The 20451-nt window shown below is 39.7% G+C and overlaps 1 protein-coding gene across 1 annotated transcript in view; it reads right to left on the reverse strand.

The window, feature by feature from the left end:
* Positions 1 to 13547, reverse strand: part of LOC145990866 (uncharacterized) — a 70612-nt gene extending 57065 nt beyond the window's left edge. The window contains exon 1 of the mRNA XM_083126311.1: positions 10182 to 13547. Within this exon, the coding sequence (XP_082982437.1) occupies positions 10182 to 13161 (2980 nt within the window). The 5' untranslated portion in view covers positions 13162 to 13547. The remainder of the gene's footprint in view (positions 1 to 10181) is intronic.
* Positions 13548 to 20451: the final 6904 nt, after the last annotated feature.

Genomic DNA, 20451 nt, shown 5'->3' on the forward strand with positions numbered 1-20451 from the left:
TGCTCTCCGTGACAAGGACTTTCGCTCGACCACGCTGTCTCTTTCCGTGTGAGATTTCGACATGGCACCGCTGCAGTGTGCTGCTATTGGCTATCGCCATATGCAGGAGATTTGACGCGCACTATAGTGTTTTATTGGTAAGTTATTATGAAATATAAGTGATTATAAAACTGCGTTTAACTTTGAAAACAATGTTGTGTTTCTTTTCTACCCAGCAAGCCCTGATGATTTGCAAAGATTCTCATGTTCCCGACTAAAGGAGGAGCGGACTAACTTTCTGATGACTGGTATCCAACTGGAGTACGTTGCAAAGTTATTTTGGCACACCGACGTGGGGCTCGTGTGCATAGTTATTTTGGTACAATCGTGGGAGCTAGAGTGCAAATTATTTTTGCAATTCAAACGTGATGCCCGATTTAGTGCATACTGAAAGTGTTCGTCCATAGAATTCACGAAGGTGATAGTGAAAGTCCTTCGAATTCACGAATGTAAAAGTGTGATAGTGAAGTGAAGGTATTAACTGGTAAGAGCCATAGACGGTGTTGTAGAATGGAGAAAGACGCGACAGAAATGAATCTGCGAAGCAGAGGAAGAACGACAATGCATGCAGAAACCAAGTTTGGATGCTGTGATGATCTTACCAATGACAGGGAATTCTTTCAGTGTTGCCAATGTTTGCAGAGGTTTCACAGTAGTTGTGATGGGCAGGAAGTAACCTCGGCATCAAATAAAGAGATGCGATGCACATCATGTTTATCAGCACCAGAAACAGAACCAGAACCGAGCGTTCCTGCCAAACCCTCATCAGATCACTGGCTACTTGATTGGTTGATGAAAGATAAAGACATGAAAGAAACAGGACATGAAGTTGAATGGGATTCGGCTAGGCGAATAGGAAAAGAGAAGAGAGAACTAGTGAGAAAATGGAAGGAGGCCAAAGAAATAGAAAAGAAAGGTGAAGACATCATGAATTGGAATGGAGGACTCGAGATAAACAAGGAATGGAAGAGTGTGTTAGAGAAAGTTGAAAGGATGAAGAAAAGGAATGAAGAAAAAAGAAGTAAGAAGAAGGAAGAAAGAAGGGAAAAGAAGAAGACCAGAGGAGGAGGTATTCATCCATAACCAAAAAGGCAGGAGGGGTGGGGGAGTGGTAAGCAGGTGGTTCTAGACTCTTACTAATCTTGACCTGCCAATCACCTGTCAGTGTAGTAGACCCATTAGTCAACAACTGTCAGGAGGTGATATGTTTAATTCCTTTGGAGAAATCTTCCTAGATAAGGACTGTCAACTTGATTTGTTGTTGTGTGGCTTGAAACCCTGCTATGTGTATGTAATCTTTCTGTGTGTAGTATATTTCATCATTTTAGTTTAGTTCTTCGTCTGAGGAAGACCCTGATACAGGGTCGAAACATTACGTGTTAAGTGTTTTTATCTTAATAAACTGCCTTGGTCAGCAACTTATTGGTTTTAATATGGAAACAAGGCTTAATTATATTACAATTAAGAAAGAGATGGCTCAGATAGAGAAAGTTCGAAAAAAGGAGATGATATAGAGTTTGAACTCATAGTTGAGTCTATAGAAGAAAAGAGAAGGAAAGAGAAAGAGGAGGAAGAGGAAAGGAGAAAAAAGGAAAAAGATGAGGAAGAAGAAAAGAGACAGAAAGAGAAAGGGGAAGAAGAAAAAAGAGAAGGAAAGAGAAAGAGAAGGAAGAAGAAAAGAGAAGGAAAGAGAAAGAGGAGGAAGAGAGAAATAGAAAAGAAGACTTGGATATTTTCCGTGCATTGATTGAAAACCAGGAAGAAAGGAGGATACAGAGTTACAGGCTCTATTCTCTCAACATAAACTTCAACAGGTAGAGAGCATCAGAGGAGAGATAGAAAAACTTCGTATTAAAGTCACTGAAAAGGTGGACGAAAGGGTAAAGGAAATTGTGGAAGAGCAGCTAGAGTTCTTAACAGTTCGACAAGGACAGATACAGAAGGAACAGGAGCAATTGAAGAAAAATATGGAAACCTGTCTTGAAATTGTCCAGTCTGGAAGAGAATCTGAATGTGACCCTCCACAGGGAGTTCAAGAATTAAAGAGTTCTGTAGAGTCTATTAATGTAGTACTAAAAACCTTCAGTGAACGAATGGAACTCATGGAAAATATAGTGCAAGAACAGAAAGTCGAAATAAAGGCAGCTGGAGAAAAGGTTAATTTTCTCCATGAGAAGGCTAAAAAGATGGAAATATCTCTTCGCCAAGAAATTCAGGAACAGACAGGTACAATTATAAGTAGGGTCAGTGAACTGCAGGAAAAGATCCATAACTTACAGATTCGACCAGAAACCTCTTCCGATATACTACCTGATCCAATCCAAGGACACTGAACCCAGAAGCTACTGCCTATGGACCTCCTGTTGTACTTCCAAACCCATTCTTCCCCAGTGACCACAACTTCTGATAGATGCAAGAGGCCTAGAGAAAAGGATAGTAATGATGGTTTTTCTCCTCGACCCAGAACAGAGTTTAAGATGCCCAGAATGGCTGATATCGCGAACATTCCAAAGTTTAAAGGTGAAGCTCAATCTGCCGAATGATATCTGCATGAATTAAATGTCAGTTCTGACTTAATACAAGTGCCTGCGCACTATAGATTGGAATTATTACCTACGGTTTTCACCGGCAAGGCTGAACATTGGTTAGCTGGTAATACGGACAACATTGTGAATTATGCTGATTTTTTGCTCACGCTTTAAGGATGAATTTGCATCAGAAAAGGTGAAACAAAGTCAACTAGCGGCTGTGAGGAACCAAAGATATTCTCGCCTGGTCCACGACAACTTAGAGAGTTTTGCTTGGAGTGTCTATGCAGCGTACAGAAACCTAGCTGACAATTTTAATGAGAGTGAAGTTCTTAATTTGATCATTGGACAGTTGCCGTATAGCATTCGGAATCTTTGTCTGGCGCACGCTCCACGAAGTGTGGATGAATTTACACATTTCTTAAAGGACTTCGATATTTTTGATGACCCTGATGCCTGGAAGAATAAAGAAGACTCTAAGAATAAAGAGGCTGCAGGCAATAAAAGTTTTAAGATCCGGAATATCCAGACTGATTCAGAGAGTCGAGGAGGAAATTTCTCACAACCTCGAAGATTCAACAGAGGATTAGGCAGGAGAGGTTTCAACCGAGATCAGAACAAAAGACAGAGAAACTCCTACAGGCCTCGTCCAGAACAAAGGCAAAGTTCTCCAGACAGATGGAGTTACCAAGAACGACGTAGTCCTAGTCTGCCTAGACAGTACTCTCCACGACGTAGAGGCGACAATTGTGGTTCTTTCTCACAAAGACATGGTGTTGCCTCAGAGCAGGAAGAAGAAGCAGTGGAGACTACTAGTGTGTTTCTGCACAACCAGCAATCCCAATCATGTCAAACAAACCTCAACTTTTTCTAAGTGCTTCCTCTTCGTTTAGGCAAGTGAACTCAAAGGGACGAAAAAAAACAATAATAATATGTAAATTCTTTTTGCTGACAAAAAATGTATCTTCATGCAGTCAAGGGCAAAAAAATTTCTGGATGTAAAACTGGTATAGCTTTTCCAGAAGCCTTAAGAAGATAGTGCTAGGTGGTAGACAAGTAGAACATGATATTAGTGGCATGAATTTTAGCACCAAAGTATTCATTTAAGAAGGTTTTGGTTCGGACTTCCTCTGGCGTATGCTTTTTCTAAAAACTGCACCAGGCAGATATAAGTTTTAGGAAGAATGCAGTTAGTGTTTTATTTGTTACCACTCCTGATCAAATAAAAAGGTATCCTCTAGATATACATGGGCATATCCAAAAGAAACCAAACTAATTTTTTTGTGAACTTATTTATTCACAATTTAAGTACAAACCATCAATCCCCTTCAAAGTACTCTCCACTTGCATTAAGACACTTGAACAATCTTTGATTCCATTTTTCAAAACATTTTTTAAAGTCATCTTTTGTGATGTGTGACAGCTCTTCCGTTGTTTATTTCTTCACCTCAGCAATGTCAGCAAAATGCTTTCCTTTCATGTCACCTTTCATTCTAGGAAACGAAAAAAAAAGTCGCACGGGGCAAGGTCAGGTGAGTATGGGGGTGAGGAACAGGGGTCATACCATTTTTGGTCAAGAGTTGTCGTACAGACAGGGCTGTGTGAGCTGGGGCATTGTCATGATGGAAAAACCAGTCAACCGACTGCCACAAATCTGGCCGCTTCCGCCGCACACTGTTGCGCAATCGTTTCAAAACTTCCAAGTAGAAAGCCTGGTTAACTGTCTGACCCTGGGGAACAAACTCTGAATGGACGACTCCTCTCACATCGAAAAAACAAAGCAGCATTGTTTTAATGTTTGATTTCACCTAACGAGCTTTCTTGGGGCGCGGCGAACTTGAAGTCTTCCACTGGCTTGATTGTTGCTTCGATTCGGGATCATAAGCATAGCACCATGTTTCGTCACCTGTGATAATTTTTTAAAAAAGTTTGGATCATTTTGGGATTCTTCTTTCAAAGCACGGCATGCTTCCACGCGACCTTGTTTTTGTTCAGCAGTCAGCAGTCATGGCACGAATTTGGCAGCCACCCTTTTCATTCCCAAATCGTCTGTCAAAATTCACTGCACTGAACTCCAAGTCACTCCCGACAGCTCCACAATTTGTTCAATGGTCCGTCGTCGATCTTCGTTGATGATTTCAAGAATTTTTTCAACATTGTCATGTGTTCGGGCCGTGGAAGGACGACCAGAACGAGGTTTGTCATCAATTGACATTTCACCACTTTTGAAACGGGAAAACCACTCAAACACTTGAGTTTTCCCCATAGCATCGTCCTTGTACGCCGTTTTTAACATTTCAAGAGTCTCTGTTCCACTCTTTCCGAGCAAAAAGCAGAATTTCAATGCCATACGCTGTTCCCAAAAATCAGCCATTGCAAAAACGACGATCACACAAAACAGCTGTCATTCTAAACTCCGCCGAAACGTGTCCTGACCTGCTTCAGCGACGGAACTCGGCTTACGGACTAAGGAAGGTTCGCTCTATGCGCTCCTAGCGGCAAAATGCAGTACTACAAAAGCTCTGCCCACCACAAAATTAGTTCGGTTTCTTTTGGGTACGCCCACGTATATATATTAGTGTGGTACATTCGAAAGGTCCAGGATGAGGATAGAGTCGGGATGTATAAAGTCGCAGACCTCTCAGAGAAGGTCCATATAGTAAATATTCGGACGGATTCCTATAAGCAGGAGTTATTATATTGCTGGTGTGGAATTTAAAGGCATTATTCTAGAAGCACAGAAGCAACAAGAGTGTTGAGTTTGAAGTGCTATAGGAAAGTACTGTTTCAGTTCATTGCTTATCGAACCCTATACCGTTTTCTACAAAGTCTTTCTGGAAAAGAAACTAGATATATGGAAGCCTACTGTTCTATTAAACCATCATGGAATCAATCATTGCCTGAATTCTCTGTTTAATGGGTGATTAACTATCCTGGATTGTATTCTGTATTGGATACTACAAACTACGTTCCTTCTGAGCTGTTGTCAAATGAAGAGAAGCCAAGATTGAGTCATTCAATTGTCAAGATAAACTCTATATTTAAATATTCTTTATGTCCTCAAAATTTTTTCAGAACTTGTAAATTACAATTTCTTCACAAATTTTCCCCGGAAGAGGGGCAATTGTAACGAACCTGAGCCTTTAATATTTTATATTTGTAAGAAGTTAAGATTTATAAAATGTTTGTTACTTCAAATAATGTGCAAGCTGTCACAGACAACTACAGTTAGATTGATACAGTTTTGTTCGGAACTTGTATATATGTTTATAAATACATCATAATCTGTTTGTGTTGACATCACTTTCTCATCTCAGCAGAGGAAGTGAACCCACCTGAATGTTTCTCACCTGACGACAGACTGAGTTTGGAAAACAGGTGAAGGTGAAAAATCAATAAGAACTTGGAAACTGAGAGAATTCAAGTACAGTTTTTGGGTTTTGGCATTTTCTTTTTGCCAATAAGTTGAAAGTAAGCAATTAATTATGTAATTTGACTTTCGCTATATGTGAGTGAATTGCCCAACGTTAGTATTGAATATTCTAGTGTTTTATTGGTAAGTTATTATGAAATATAAGTGATTATAAAACTGCGTTTTAACTTTGAAAACAATGTTGTGTTTCTTTTCTACCCAGCAAGCCCTGATGATTTGCAAAGATTCTCATGTTCCCGACTAAAGGAGGACGACTGGTGTCCAACTGGAGTACGTTGCAGGCGGAATTGAAAACTGAAGTTTTTCTGAGCTGCCAAGCAAATAGTAGTTCACGATAAGTGGACAGTATAAGACATTCACAGATACCTTTTGAGTACCTTCCAAATTTGATTAGGGAACAGATTTCGAAGAACGACACATTTCTTCAAAGGGAGAAATCAATGTATGTAGCCTCATACATTATTCTTTCTTAAGCAACTAAAACAATGGAGATCATTGGCATTCAAAAGAATGATATCCTACTTATAAACATCTTAATCCAAACATTTACTTGAATGTCAAGACAAAAGTAAAACAAATGACATGGTGGTACTTTTTATCTCTATCACTTCCAGTCCTGGGGCATTTGTCAATATTCCCTACATCCAGGGTTTTTGAATGAAGGGAAGAAATGACTACCACTGATATGTTGCTATACAGGATCCGCGCTGAGAAGGAACTGTACGGTAAACAAATGCACGTGTATGAATACAGTGTTGCCAACCAATAACTGCAGAATATAGCGAAAAGCGAATTCTCACAGTGTGTAGGGTTCTACATTATATTGTAGAAATGCTTTTTAGGGATAATCACCATAATCACAATGTGGACATGTCATACCCTATTTGTTGCTAGTTTTCATAGAATAAAGAATACAAATTTTCCTCCTCACTTCCCTAACAAGAAAGCCATTTCTTGAATGGCCAGTTCTTTCCGAGTGTTATCTTTGTATATCCGTAGGTTTATTAAATATATATATGTAGTATAAACATATTCACATAACTAGAGTAGTTTTGCATACATTTTTAGAGTTTTCCAAATTTCACGCAAATTGGACAAAAATTGTAAGTGAATTTGAAAAAAAAATTCAATATCGTGGATCCGCGATTTTCTTTTATTATGCTATCAAAAATTGAAGTAGACCCTGTCTTGCAATGGACGTAGAGAATATATGTGCAGAATTTCGTCTAATTTACTCAAAAATCGTAAGAGGTTTGACGAATCGAAAATTACCAACGAAATGGAACTTCAGCCACTTTATTTCTTCCATTTTTAAAAATTTTTAAAATCTAGCATCATATTTACAAACAGCGACGTAGAGAACGTTCGAATAGGAACATCTGCAACAATACCACAAGGATTAATACTGCTGTTAAAGAAAATAATTAAACAAACGAAAAATAGGTCACTTCCGTGTCTATTTTTGAATGATGTCAAATAAGTATGATACTACTGTGCTGTGCAAATATCTGAAAGCCATTATTGTCATTAATGCAGGACCAAAAAGTTCAAAACAGCTAATTTTAGCAAAAGAATAGGCAGATTGGCAACACTTATCGTTGAGTCTGCTTGAACAACAGACCCTGCCACGCGCAACAAAATATAGTCCACTTTCTAACTTGCAAGAATAGAACATTCCTTCAACACAATTGTAATTATCGTACTCTAGAATTATCATAACCAATATTTAGTATGTAAATGAACTCCAGGTTGGCATAAATACACAAGATGTGACAATTTTTACTCTGGGTACAACACGCATGCATAATGGCTGGGCAGGTGGGAGGGAATTTCAATTTGTGCTAGATGGATGTTCGCTTTGGCTACGTTAAACACTGCAGCGGAAAACCGTTGAAAAGCGCCGAGAAACAAATTGTATTGAATGTGTTCGCAAAGTTTTGCGAGAAATATCCAACTATGGTTATCCAGGACGTGATGAAATTGACATCTGAGTTTACTGGTGTCTCTGTTAAGAGTGTAAAATCTGAACGCAGCGAGGTTCTAAATAAGGGCATTTTAACAATACCAGGGAAAAAGCGTCAACGTCAAAAGCCTGTGTTCCAAGTTCAGTGCGATGAGTTTGCGAGGATCCGTCGTAAGGTTCATCACTTTTTGGAGAGGAACGAAGCGCCAACAATAAATAAAGTGTTGGTGAGTGTGAATAGTGATCCGGATCTGCCGAACCTTAAGAAAACAAGTTTCCACACACTTCTGAAAGAAATCAGCTTCGAGTTTGTGCAACGCAACAGAAAAAATATTATTGTTGACCGAGAAGACATATTGTTGTGGTGCCGGAACTACCTGAGGAAAATACGCGAATACAGGCGGGAGGGGCGAAAGTTGTATTTCCTTGATGAAACGTGGGTGAATGAAGGTCATACTGTTTCTAAAGTGTGGGTAGATTCTGCTGTAAAATCTAAAAAACAGGATTTCCTCTCAGGATTAAACACAAGGCTAAGAAACCCGACCGGCAAAGGCAGACGCCTTATTGTATTGCATAGTGGAGAAAGAAGAGGAACGCTTCTGGGAATCAGATTACATGTGCGACACGATTGTTGACCGACTTGTTATCAATCCAGCTGATAGCAGTAGCGGCGGCACCAACAGTGAAGGGGAGGAATCTATGGAAGGAATCGACTTTCTGACTCTGCTTAGGCAAGTAAAACACTTTTATATCTTCAAATTAAATTCTTAAGTACAGAAGTTCAGCTTATCTTGTGAATAGTTATAGTTTTCCTTTTTATTTAATTTCTCGTAGCTTGTAACATTGCTTTCGTGCCAACTTTCTCTCACACGTGGTGGAAGCAGCAGAAGTTTTACGATCATCCAATCGCTGAAGCCTGGCGGAGTAATACCTTTGCCCTTGTGTTTACAGTGCAGTCCCTTCTAAGCGCAGAAAAGGTATAGTATGGTACACAATCATTTTTCCTGCCAGGTGTTTTGCCTGCAATTGTGGTATATGGACTGTGTGACATCATCAATTCAAGAGGGCTGCTGCTTCAGGCACTAATAAAAAAAAACAATTAAACTTCTATAAAATTGGTTTTTCACAATTTTGCTGAAGATACATTTTTGTTTAGAATTGAAAACGGAACAAAAATTATTCTTAACGCTTTCCTTTTATATCTGAACTCTTATGGAGATATCTCCAGTGAAACTATTTTGAACCCTTTCTGTGAAGGTTCTAAGCAATATTTTACACTTTACACTTTACTTCTCATTCTGGCATAAGAAGGGGATAAATTACTGCTCGTGATAATTTGCTAATGCCTACAATTGTGGTGCATGATCTATGTGACATCATAAATCCAAGATGACTGCCGCAGCAGACATTAACAAATAAAATTGTTCATAATTCCTTTAGGAGTGGTTTTGACCATTTGTAAGTTTGTTGGTTTCTTGCATGAAGGGAAGACATGTGAATGGACGATGCCTTCATTAGCAGGCATGCAATGTGTCGGAGAACATACATGACATCCAAAATCCAAGATGGCCACCATGGCAGATTGGCAAATAAATACTGAAAAAAATGTAAGAATCTTTTTTGTTCCATTTTCAATTCTGAACAAAGAATGTCTTATGCAAATTGTCAAACACCAATTTTAAAGGAGTTGTGATTTCTTTGTTAGTGCCTGAAGTAGCACTTGGACTGATGACGTCACACAGTCCATATGCAACAATTGCAGGCAAAACACCTGGTAGTACATGATTGTCTACCATACTAGAAACATAACAGTGGTAGTCATTTTTCCCTTCATTCAAAAACCCACAGGATTGCAAATGCTCCTAGGCTATTCCTCCCATTCACTGGAAAGGAAAAGATCATCACATTGGGAATTGAAATCCACACTATGTGTATCTTCATCACATATTTCGTTGATGTTCAGAAAAATATCGAAGTCAATGGATCATGATTGTGTCGTATCATTCCAGTTTTGATGCAGCTATAGAATACAGAGTTCTGTCCACATTCTGGCAAATCATTACACAAACCTTGATGCAGATGTGACACCATACAAGTCTGATATAGTCAAGAATATCAGAATCTGTGTCAGATCAAAGTGAAATCAGCTCAGCCATCATACATAAACACACAGAGAGAGAGAGAGAAACATGCATGAAAATCAAGAAATGACATTTACCTTCGAAAAATACATCTTTCAAATCCAGATTGGTTAGGGACACACCAAAGAGTTCCATTTTATCCCTGTAGACGTCTACCATGTTGCCTGTAGAGGTAGTTAGAACACCTGAATCTACAGAGAGGTATGTTATTTCACCATCACTTTCAACTTCTTTGCAACCCACCGTTTCCTTCTGCTGTTGAGGTTCATCGTTCTCTGGCAGAAGTTTCATCCAAACACATGCTGCCACCCATTTGTAAGACTTGCCACGGCTTGTGGAACCATCCCCCCTCCGGACTTTGAGTTGCACCTCATCCCCTATCCACACATAGTCATCTACATGGGAATCATAAGGCAATTTCTCACCCCCAATACACAAGCTGCTGGTCATTGCAAAAACTTCTACAAAATTGCTTGCAACTTTCACACTGATGATAAAAGCATAGGGAGGCATCAGTTTTGTAACTAAACCATTGTAAGTTTTTCCTGTGGTGAGTTCTTGTACTTCACCAGCAGCTTGCCGAGTGTCCTTCAATATCTCTGTTTCAGTTGCTTGTTTTTCTGATGTTCCTGATGTTTGTGGCTTCTTTCCAGTCCATGCAATCCGACATTGGAATTCTGCACCACTCTCGTGCACTTTAGCCATACGAAAACATTCAAAATTTATTCGCATTCCAACCTTTATACTCTGACCTACATCAGCAACTTGGGAACAACTACCTGAATTGACGTGAAGGACATTTTTTGAGCAAAGTACTTTACTTGAACCATTCCGATTTCTATTAATAATAACTTCATCAGAATTCAAGATCACACCTATTTGTCCTGTTTCTCCATAGTATATCTTGTTTGTACATTTTGCAGAAGTGTGTTGTGAGGTGGCCTGGTGATTCTTAGTCTCCCATGAGACTGCATCTGGCTGTGGTGAAGCTTTTCTTGATAAAGCAGGCTTAGAACCTTTCCAAACAAGAAATGCCTGGTACTCTGCTCCACAGCTATGTGGATGCTTCAGTTTCAATGCATTAAAATTCAACTTTGTTCCCAAACTAATGTAACTGGACAATGGTTCCTCACCACACAGCTCACCATTCATATACAGCATGCTTTTGTCAAACACAACCTCGCTCCTTCCACCAGTGAAGATGTTGAGCTGCAAAACTCCCTCTGTATGTGACAGGAAACACAACAAGGGTCCACAGCATTCAGTAACTTGAGAAGGCTTATTCTGGACATGCTTTCTGTCACTCTTTTGAGAATTTGTACAATCATCAGGCTCTCCTGCTTTGGTGTTGAATTTGTTTGCAATGGGACTGATTACCGAGTTAGTGTGTGTACCCACTTGTGTTAAATTCAATTGTTCGTTTGACAAATTAGGACTGTTTGATACTTTCTGTACATCACACATATTGTTTTCTGATTTTTTCAATTCTGTTTGACATTGTACAATATTATCAGAAGCAGTTTTCGTTTCTGCCACTTTTCTTTCATCTAATTCTACAAGACTAGAGTTAGAAATGTTGTGCGCTGTTGGATGTAAGACTTCATTTGCTCCGTGTTTTGAACTCTCTTCAGTTGTCCACTCTGTGTCATAACAACAGGCATTAGCAGTAATTTGACTTTTCACTGTTTCCATGGTCTCCGATTGTTTCACGTGAGCTCTACTCTGTGGCTCTTGGCTTGCAATCTTCTCGTCATGTTGGTCTGTCATTTGTTCCTCAGTAAATTTTGGTTTCTTCCCGACCCAAGCAAGCGACACATAGTAAACACTTCCAGAATCCAACTTGAAGCCAAATGCATCAAAATTCAATGTACTTCCATTCAAAACTGATTCCTCCCATTCCCTTTGAGAACATTCTTTTTGATCATAAAACAAATGGTTCTTGTGGAAAGGAATCAAAAAGGTTCTTCCCTCATGATTCCACTGAACAACACCCAATCTATTAGCATTGTCCTTGTAGGTCACCTTCCCACTTTGACCTTTCACTATGTGGATATTTCCAAGTAGCTCATCACTGAAGCAAACCCCGAATTGATCACAGGCGACTTTGATAGCATCTTCACATGAATATTCTGCCACATTTTCAGTGAGGTCATTCACTGCACCTTGTACATTGCCAACAGCAACTGTTCCCTTTTCCAAAGGCTGCTCAACTTTGCAGTCGATATCAAATAAAATTTCACCAGTAGAACTACCATTTGACAATGAATCTGAGACTGCGCTGGATGATACTTCATTTAACAAACTACCTGTAGAGGAAAGGTCTTCTCTTCTTTTATCTTCCTTCTCCACAAATACGACCAATGCTGAATAAGGCACTTGCAGTTTGTTGTTGTTTTTAATAACATCCATCTTAATTTTCTGCCCTTGGTGTAAATAATAGGCTAAGGATGACTTGTTTTTAAATCTTCGTCCCAAGAAGAATATGTTATCTCTCGTAAAATAAGCTTTCTCGTCTCTTGCTAAAAAATTAAAAGATGCCACACCAGATTCATTTCTCAGTGTCAAAATGCAACCCTCAATATCTTGTGCTACAAGCTGACTTTCATTCAAAATATTTCCCTTTTGTGCATTATAATTATATTTATTCTTGCATTGCAATGCAGGTACTTTAAGCTTTTCCATCAACTTTGATGAACTGAGTTCTGGAGTGTGAGAGCTTTTGGAACATGCCCAAGCCAAGACAGCAAAGTACAAATTCTTTCCTTTTCCATTAATCTTTCTCTCGACTTTGAAGGTGATGAATGTTCCCACGGTGATACTTTCTGTTAAAGGTCTGTTATTGCATCCAACACCATCCAAGTAGAGTCGACTTTTATTCAACTGCACTAGTATCTCTTTACCTTTGATGAAACTTCTGATGATGCCACTGGAAGATGAAACTATCTTCACCAAGATCCCAAACAATTCACCAACAAAAACTGAGCCATCTTTTATTATTGCTTCATCTTTTCCATTAATCACATCCTTACAGTAACTTCCACATTCCATCTTTTCCATTGTTACGGTTTCTGAAGCATAATACAATAGAACTCAATTGTCAGGTAATCTATTTGTATGCAATCAGCAGAAACAAACTATTGTTCACAAATAATGTCTCACAATTGTCTCTAGATGGGCCTGAATTATTAATCACATTTTTCACTGCATACTGGCAGGTAATCATTAAGACTTCTCTAGAAATATTACCACATTTCACATGAGAAATTGCATGTCACTGTGTGTAAAATGAACATTACTGCCAAATTACTATTTCCATGCTGGGCTATTGCTAAGAAATTACAGCTTCTGTGCATATCAAGGTTGAAGGAAGGGCTGCACAACTTCTGGACAACATGCAGCAAAAAATCTACCTCCCTCGCCATTCCGATGTGTGCACACATTGCTTCCAGCTGTAAAGAAAATGAAACCACACATTATTTATGTGTTTATATTATTATACCTCACTTTTCTACACCTAGAATTTACAAATGGTGTTTGGAGTTGGCCAAAACTATTTTCTTTTTTCTACAGAGGAAATGCAAAGTGGCCCACTTGCCTAATTAGGTCAGTCTTTATTATACACATAAAGTATTCCCCTTGAAGGTAAAGGCATGTCATTGGTGCGATTATTCTTTTGGCGAAGAAAGAAGTAAAGTGATATGGAAGCCAATCAAGAACACATTCCCAAACACTTCCAAGAGGACCAAGTAGAAAAAAAATACATTTGAGCCAGGTCAAGACTGTAAACAGAGGGGGAATGCATTTCCAAGCCCTTCCTTGCCAGTGGATTTTCATACATAGTTTCTCAGCAGCATGGAGTAGTAGTGGGTGGGCATTAATTGCTGCACCTTTCGCCAAGAAGTGTACATGGATAACACATTCCATGTGATGGGCCAAATGGTTGAACTATGATTTTTAGGAGGAGGGAAGGGTGTTCAGGCACCATTGTCTTTGACATTGTTTGTCTTCCAAAATGCACTTGCAACTTTCTCAAAATCTATTTGTAACCTTCTCCAAATATCTACTGGTTCCTTCTACTCTTTCATTAAATAATAATAATAATAATAATAAACTGATGATACACAACTGTTCCACAGCTCCATGATGCCATGTTTGATGCAACATGCATGTGATGGAACAAAACTCATGAGTAGGGTGTGGATTTTTGCCTATTTGCCTTTCTTATTCCTTCGTAGTACAACATACACTTTTATGCTTTAAGTTCATTTCATTCTGAAAATGAGGGCCTCCCCGATTGTGTACTGGTAACATCGTTCCCTTGTAATCAAGGGGTCCCAGGTTAAATACCAGGTGGAGGCAGAGCGTGTGGTACTGTGGTTCATATCATACTTTAAACTGTAGGTCCAGTCCCGATTACCCTTTCTACGGATGAAGTGGACTTAAAATAACAATTCAATCAATCATTCCGAAAATGAATTTTCATAATGCCCATAGAAATGCCTATTTTGAGAGTTGGCACCATGGACACTAACATACACAGGATCTATTTGTTTCCTTCCTTTGGAACAGGTTGGAATTTTAGGTGGGCATTATACACTGTGTTTCAAAAAGAATCATCAGATTTCGAAGTCATTTAACTCAGTAAACGTTCGCTAAAACACATCGAACAATGTACTGTTAGGAAGAAGATATTCGTAAGTTTCACATGCTTGCCGGCAGGTAGCAGTAATCTGCTCCCCCCTGTGCTCGCATCAGATTCAAGCAAGATGGCCACGTCGCAACAAAAACCTTTCTGTGTACTGCACTTTGAAGTGTGTGAATCTGTTACAACAGTGCAGCGTGAATTTCGGCGACAGTATGGTGTTGAACCATAAATACACTGTTTATGTGCCTCCACTTCTGATTACTGTGAATGAACTGCAAAATCGGATCACAGCAGCAGTGACTCCAGACATGCTCGCATCTGTATGGAATGAATTCTCCTACTGTATGGACATATGCAGAGCGTCCGAAGTGGGTCACATTGAGCATTTATGAACATTTCTTTATGTAAAAATTTATGTATAGCTGTACATTTTAAAAGCAATTCCAAGTTCCTGGTTTGATAAATAAAAAATATATAGCCATTTGAAATCAGGTGATTCTTTTTGAAGCACCCTGTAGAGATGTGTTCTGGGGGAAGGTGGAATACACTATAAAATATTTCCCAATTGGGTCACTCCATGCAAAATCATCACAGTTCCCAACCCGACCATCCCAGATTTTCATGAAATGTATATATAATGCCAAGTTGTTGTTCTTCATGCATGCATAATCTTCATGTTCATACTACCGGGTGTCCGAGAAGTGTTTGTATGAAAACAAAAATTAACTGTATCCTCTATATGCAACATAGACATGAAAAAATAGTACCAAAATGTTTGGAAACTATTCAAGTTTTTTTTGTTTCAGATTTCTGTACCGTTGCAGTAGTGTAGCAGTGCCAGTGCCCAGCAAACCGGAAATGTACACAAATCAGAAAAAGGCTGAGTGTGTCCTGTGGTTTCACGAGAACAGGTCACAAAAAACAGTGCAGAGACAGTTTCAAACATCGTGCGTATCTGGGGTAAAGAGCCCCCTCATGAGGTGAGGAAGTCGACCATGGGCAACCCGAAGGTGAACGTTTGGTGCGCGCTGCTGCATGACAGAATAATCGAACCATTCTTTTTCTGTGAGGACACCGTAACATCTGGAGTGTATCTCGACATGTTGCAATTGTTTGCTGTTCCTCAATTGCTAGAATACCACCCAGATGTTATCTTTCAACAAGACGGTGCACCGCCACATTGGAGTCTGGAGGTTCGTTCCTACCTTGAACAGACATTTCCTGGAAAATGGATTGGTCGAGATGGACCGACGGCGTGGCCTGAACGATCTCCAGACATAACCCCTTTAGATTTTTTCTATGGAGTTATGTGAAAGACAATGTCTACAGAACTCCTGCATCCGATCTTGCAACTCTGCAACAACGGACAACCCAAGTCATCACATCAATCCCTCCTTTGATGTTGGCTAATGCATGGCGAAAAGTTGAATTTCGACTAGATGTACTCCGTGCTACCAAGGGTGCTCACGTGGAGATTTATTGATTTCTTTCCTATTGCCAATAAAACTTGAATAGTTTCCGAACATTTTGGTACCATTTTTTCATGTCTATGTTGCATATAGCGGATACAGTTAATTTTTGTTTTCATACAAAGACTTCTCGGACACCCGGTATTTTTGTTCTCTGCACTGTTTGAAATGTTTGTTAATAAATAATTCAACAATGGTTATGGGCACAAGCGCCTGATGCAAACTGTATGAAAGAACTAAAGTACCGGTGATGATTCAAGATGTCAGGCAATATGTCTAATACCATATGTAAATTAAATGGAACAAATTATGCAAGATGGTGTTAATGGAAAACGATCTATGGACAATCGTGGATCCAAAGGGAAGTCCACCTGATGTGGAAAATGATGCAGAGGAAGAACGCAAGTTAGAAACGTGACAAGTTAAGGCATTAGCAAAAATTGTGCTTGCAAATTGTGATGAACAGCAAATGCACATAAGACACTTGTGTACTGCGAAAGAAGTGTGGAAAGAACTACAACGGTTGTATGCACCACGTGATAGCAAGTTTTGAATTGTGAAGATTCATTGATTAATTGATTGATATACTTTATTTTACTTCGCTTTTTGTGCCACTTGTGGCTAATTTGCGAAGATGGGGATGAGTGATGATATGATGAATGGACACTCAAAAACCTCTATGCCCAGGCTGGGATTCGAACCTGGGAGCCTGGAGTCATAGTGTGATGTGATAACCACTCTACCACGGGGGCCGGCTCGAATTGTGAAGAAAGTTACACTCACAAAGGTTGCATGACTGTGAAAGTATGGAAATTTATTTGGAAAAAATAAATGAAACTGAGATGGAATTGTGCAGTGTTGGTGATACAATTGAAGATGGAGATTAGCTATGACAATTTGTGCACTTGTCTTCTAATTTTCCTCTCTGAGTATGCTACTGGACACGTTGACCACTATCTTGATTCATTTAACTCTATTTTATGCTCAGATATGATAATTCTGTTTGGTTTGATTTGATTTGATTGATATACTTTATTTTACTTCGCTTCTTGTGCCACTTTTGGCTAATTTGTGAAGATGGGGATGAGTGATGATATGATGAAATTGATGAATAGACATCACAAACGTCGATGCCCAAGCCAGGATAATAATTGGGATTCGACATACAGTTTAAATTGCTGTGGGAAGTATTGTGCAATTTGCCAAAACAGAAATTGAAGTCTCTACCGAGAATCAAACACATGAGTTCTTTATTACATTTAAAAATAGCTTTCCGTGAAACCAAAGTTATCTTTCCACGAGAAATATTACAAGGAGGCCTTTCCATGAATAGTTTCTAGTTTAGCCATTTGGAAACCCATTTAGACCATTATTTCCCCTCTAGGGTATGCCACTGGACATTCTGGCTGGCATCTTGTTTGTTTCAACTCCACTTTGTGTTCAGACAGGCTAATCGGGACTGAATCTAAAGTTTAAATTGCCATTGGGAGCATTGTGCAATTTGTCAAAAACAGGAATCTAACCCAGAAACTCTTAATTACCAATCAGCAGCATTAGCTACTAATTTATCACCAGTTCACATATTAACTTGCATTGACAACTGGAATTGGATCCATTTTTCCTTTAAATTTTGCACATCAGCCATTTCAAAATTAGGGTTGGCCTGGGTGGGCTCAGCCCAGTTTTCCCAAATGTTTTTTTTTTCTTCTTCAGAAAAACCCACCTAAAAACCCAGTCAAGAATTATTTTTTTTCCAGAAAATGTTGCAAATTAATGCTTTGTATACTTGTGAGGTTCTACAGATTCTAAAATTGTCAATTTTTAAAACAAAACTTGTGAGGAAAAGGTTTAGCAGAGCTTATAATACTAAAAATAATTAATGTAGTACAAGCCAGTGAATTATTTCAGGATATTTTCCTCAAATCACGAACTTTAAACAGAAATGAAAAGAACATATGTATGAGGTGGGGCTAGAAAAAACCGGATTCTTGCTTCAAAATCTTATATTGGTTATTTTGTACAATACAAACATTATCCCTTTCAAAGTACTCCCCTGAACTATCGATATACTGCTCCATACGAATCTTCCATTGCTGGACGCAGTGCTGGAAATAATTTTCTGAAACCATGTACATGACCTCCGTCGCTTTTGTTTTCACAGATTCTACGGTCGTAAATCTGGTTCCTTTCAGTGCTGATTTGACCTTTGGGAATAAAAAAAGTCACACGGAGTGATATCCGGTGAATAGGGTGGATGTTCTAACACTGGGATCCCATTCTTGGCCAAAAAAGCCTTCACTGACAATGCCGTGTGGACAGGAGCATTGTCCTGATGAAGAATCCATGACTTGCTTTTCCACAAATCAGGTTGTCGTATTCTTACTCGCTCACGAAGGGTCATCAGCACCGTAATGTAATAATGTTGGTTGTTTTGCAATAGCTCGAATACTCAAGTGACGATCTTTTCGAATCAATTCACTGACATTTGCAATGTTTGATTCTGTTTTTGACGTGCAAGGCAGTCCAGGATGCTACTCATCTGGGACCGCTTCTTGTCCCTCTTTAAACCATTGAAACTACTCAGACATTTGAGTGTGTGATAAACACTCATCTCCGTATACTTCCTTCAACAAACCGTAAGTTTCCATGGCGGATTTTCCGAGATTCATAAACAACTTCAAATTGATATGCTGTTCCACTTTCACACTTAACATTTTCCTGATGGAGCACAGATGTACTGCTTCACTTCGTCCACAAGCTACAGCCGAACTAAGCGCCACACAACCTGAGAAATCACACAATCGATAGGCAGGATATCACGTTATACACTCATGCACCACTTGACCTTGACGCGATTGCCGTTTGTCGACAGCAACATCAATCCATTTTTTTTCTAGCCACAACTCGTATATACAAGAATGAAAAAAGAAAAAGTATCAGAAATTTTTAGATAAAATGTTTGCATTGATTGTTGCAGCATAGTTGAACAAAGGTTTTAATTTTGGAATGTGGTAGCACTTTGGTTATCAGCCACTTCCTTATGTGGGAAAAACCCAGTGATTGGAAGTAACTAGTTATAAGTAACTCAGTTACAAGTAACAGTTACTTTTTTGAGAAAATGTAACTTTAACTAGTTACTTTTAGAAGTATGTACAACCTTGGTGACAATGAAGTTCGACCAGAAAGGAATACGTGATTAAATGCACAGAGGCATAGGCGGTGGAATGGGTGACCCGCAGAAGTGACGCATGTGTGTAAGAGGAGGCGCGTCAGCAGGCAAGAACCGTGATCCCAGCATGTTTCACCCAAGGTCACGTAAAGAACGAAAACGGGGAACTATACGCGTGACATTGAACTTCGACCAGGCACCAGACCCATACGGAAAATTCCAGATAGTGGTGCATTCGACGGAAGCATGACGTCACGGACACGATAAGGGAGTCCGCCGTATATAAGCGCGTGCTATGCACCGAGGAACCGCAGTGCATCATCACCATGGCCAGGGGCAAACCTATTGACAACACCGTGAGGAGAAGAGTGGTGGAGTTGCAACGGGATGGACTCAGTGAACGGGAAATAGGGTGCCAACTGAACTTACCCAAGTCAACCGTCCACTGCATGATCAAACACCACCAAAATACGGGTATTACAGAGCCAGGTAAGGCCCCCGGTCGAAAACGCCTACTGAGCGTGCGTGACCTACGGATATTTAGGCACTATATCCAGACCAACAATCATGTTTCTGTGGCCGAATTACGACTGTGGACTCGAGAACGCTTTCACATTGAAGTGTCAACCAGAACCATTCGCCATTACCTACAGCGATGCGGTTACCGAGTGTACAAGGCGAAACGTAAACCCTTCCTTTCCATGTTGAACAAAGGCAATCGACTACGGTGGGCACGAATGTACCGGGGATGGACATTTTGGCAGTGGAACAGGGTTTTGTGGACGGACAAATCCATTTTCAATGTTGTGTACGGGAAAATACGGAAAACAGTCATTTGTCGGAAGGAGGAACAGAATGAAGCAAAATGTTATGCACGTCGGGTACAGAAACCTGCGTCAGTGATGGTATGGGGATGCATGACGGCATCTGGGGTTGGCCCACTACACGTCTGTGAGGGCATTGTGAATGCACACGCCTATACACGCATACTGGAGCGGCATCTTCCCACAGTGCGAAGGCACCTGTTTCACAGGCGGCGTCTCATCTTTCAACACAATGCCAGG

This window comes from Lepisma saccharinum, chromosome 8 (genome assembly GCF_977018435.1).
Source record: "Lepisma saccharinum chromosome 8, izLepSacc3.1, whole genome shotgun sequence".
Lineage (NCBI taxonomy): Eukaryota > Metazoa > Arthropoda > Insecta > Zygentoma > Lepismatidae > Lepisma > Lepisma saccharinum.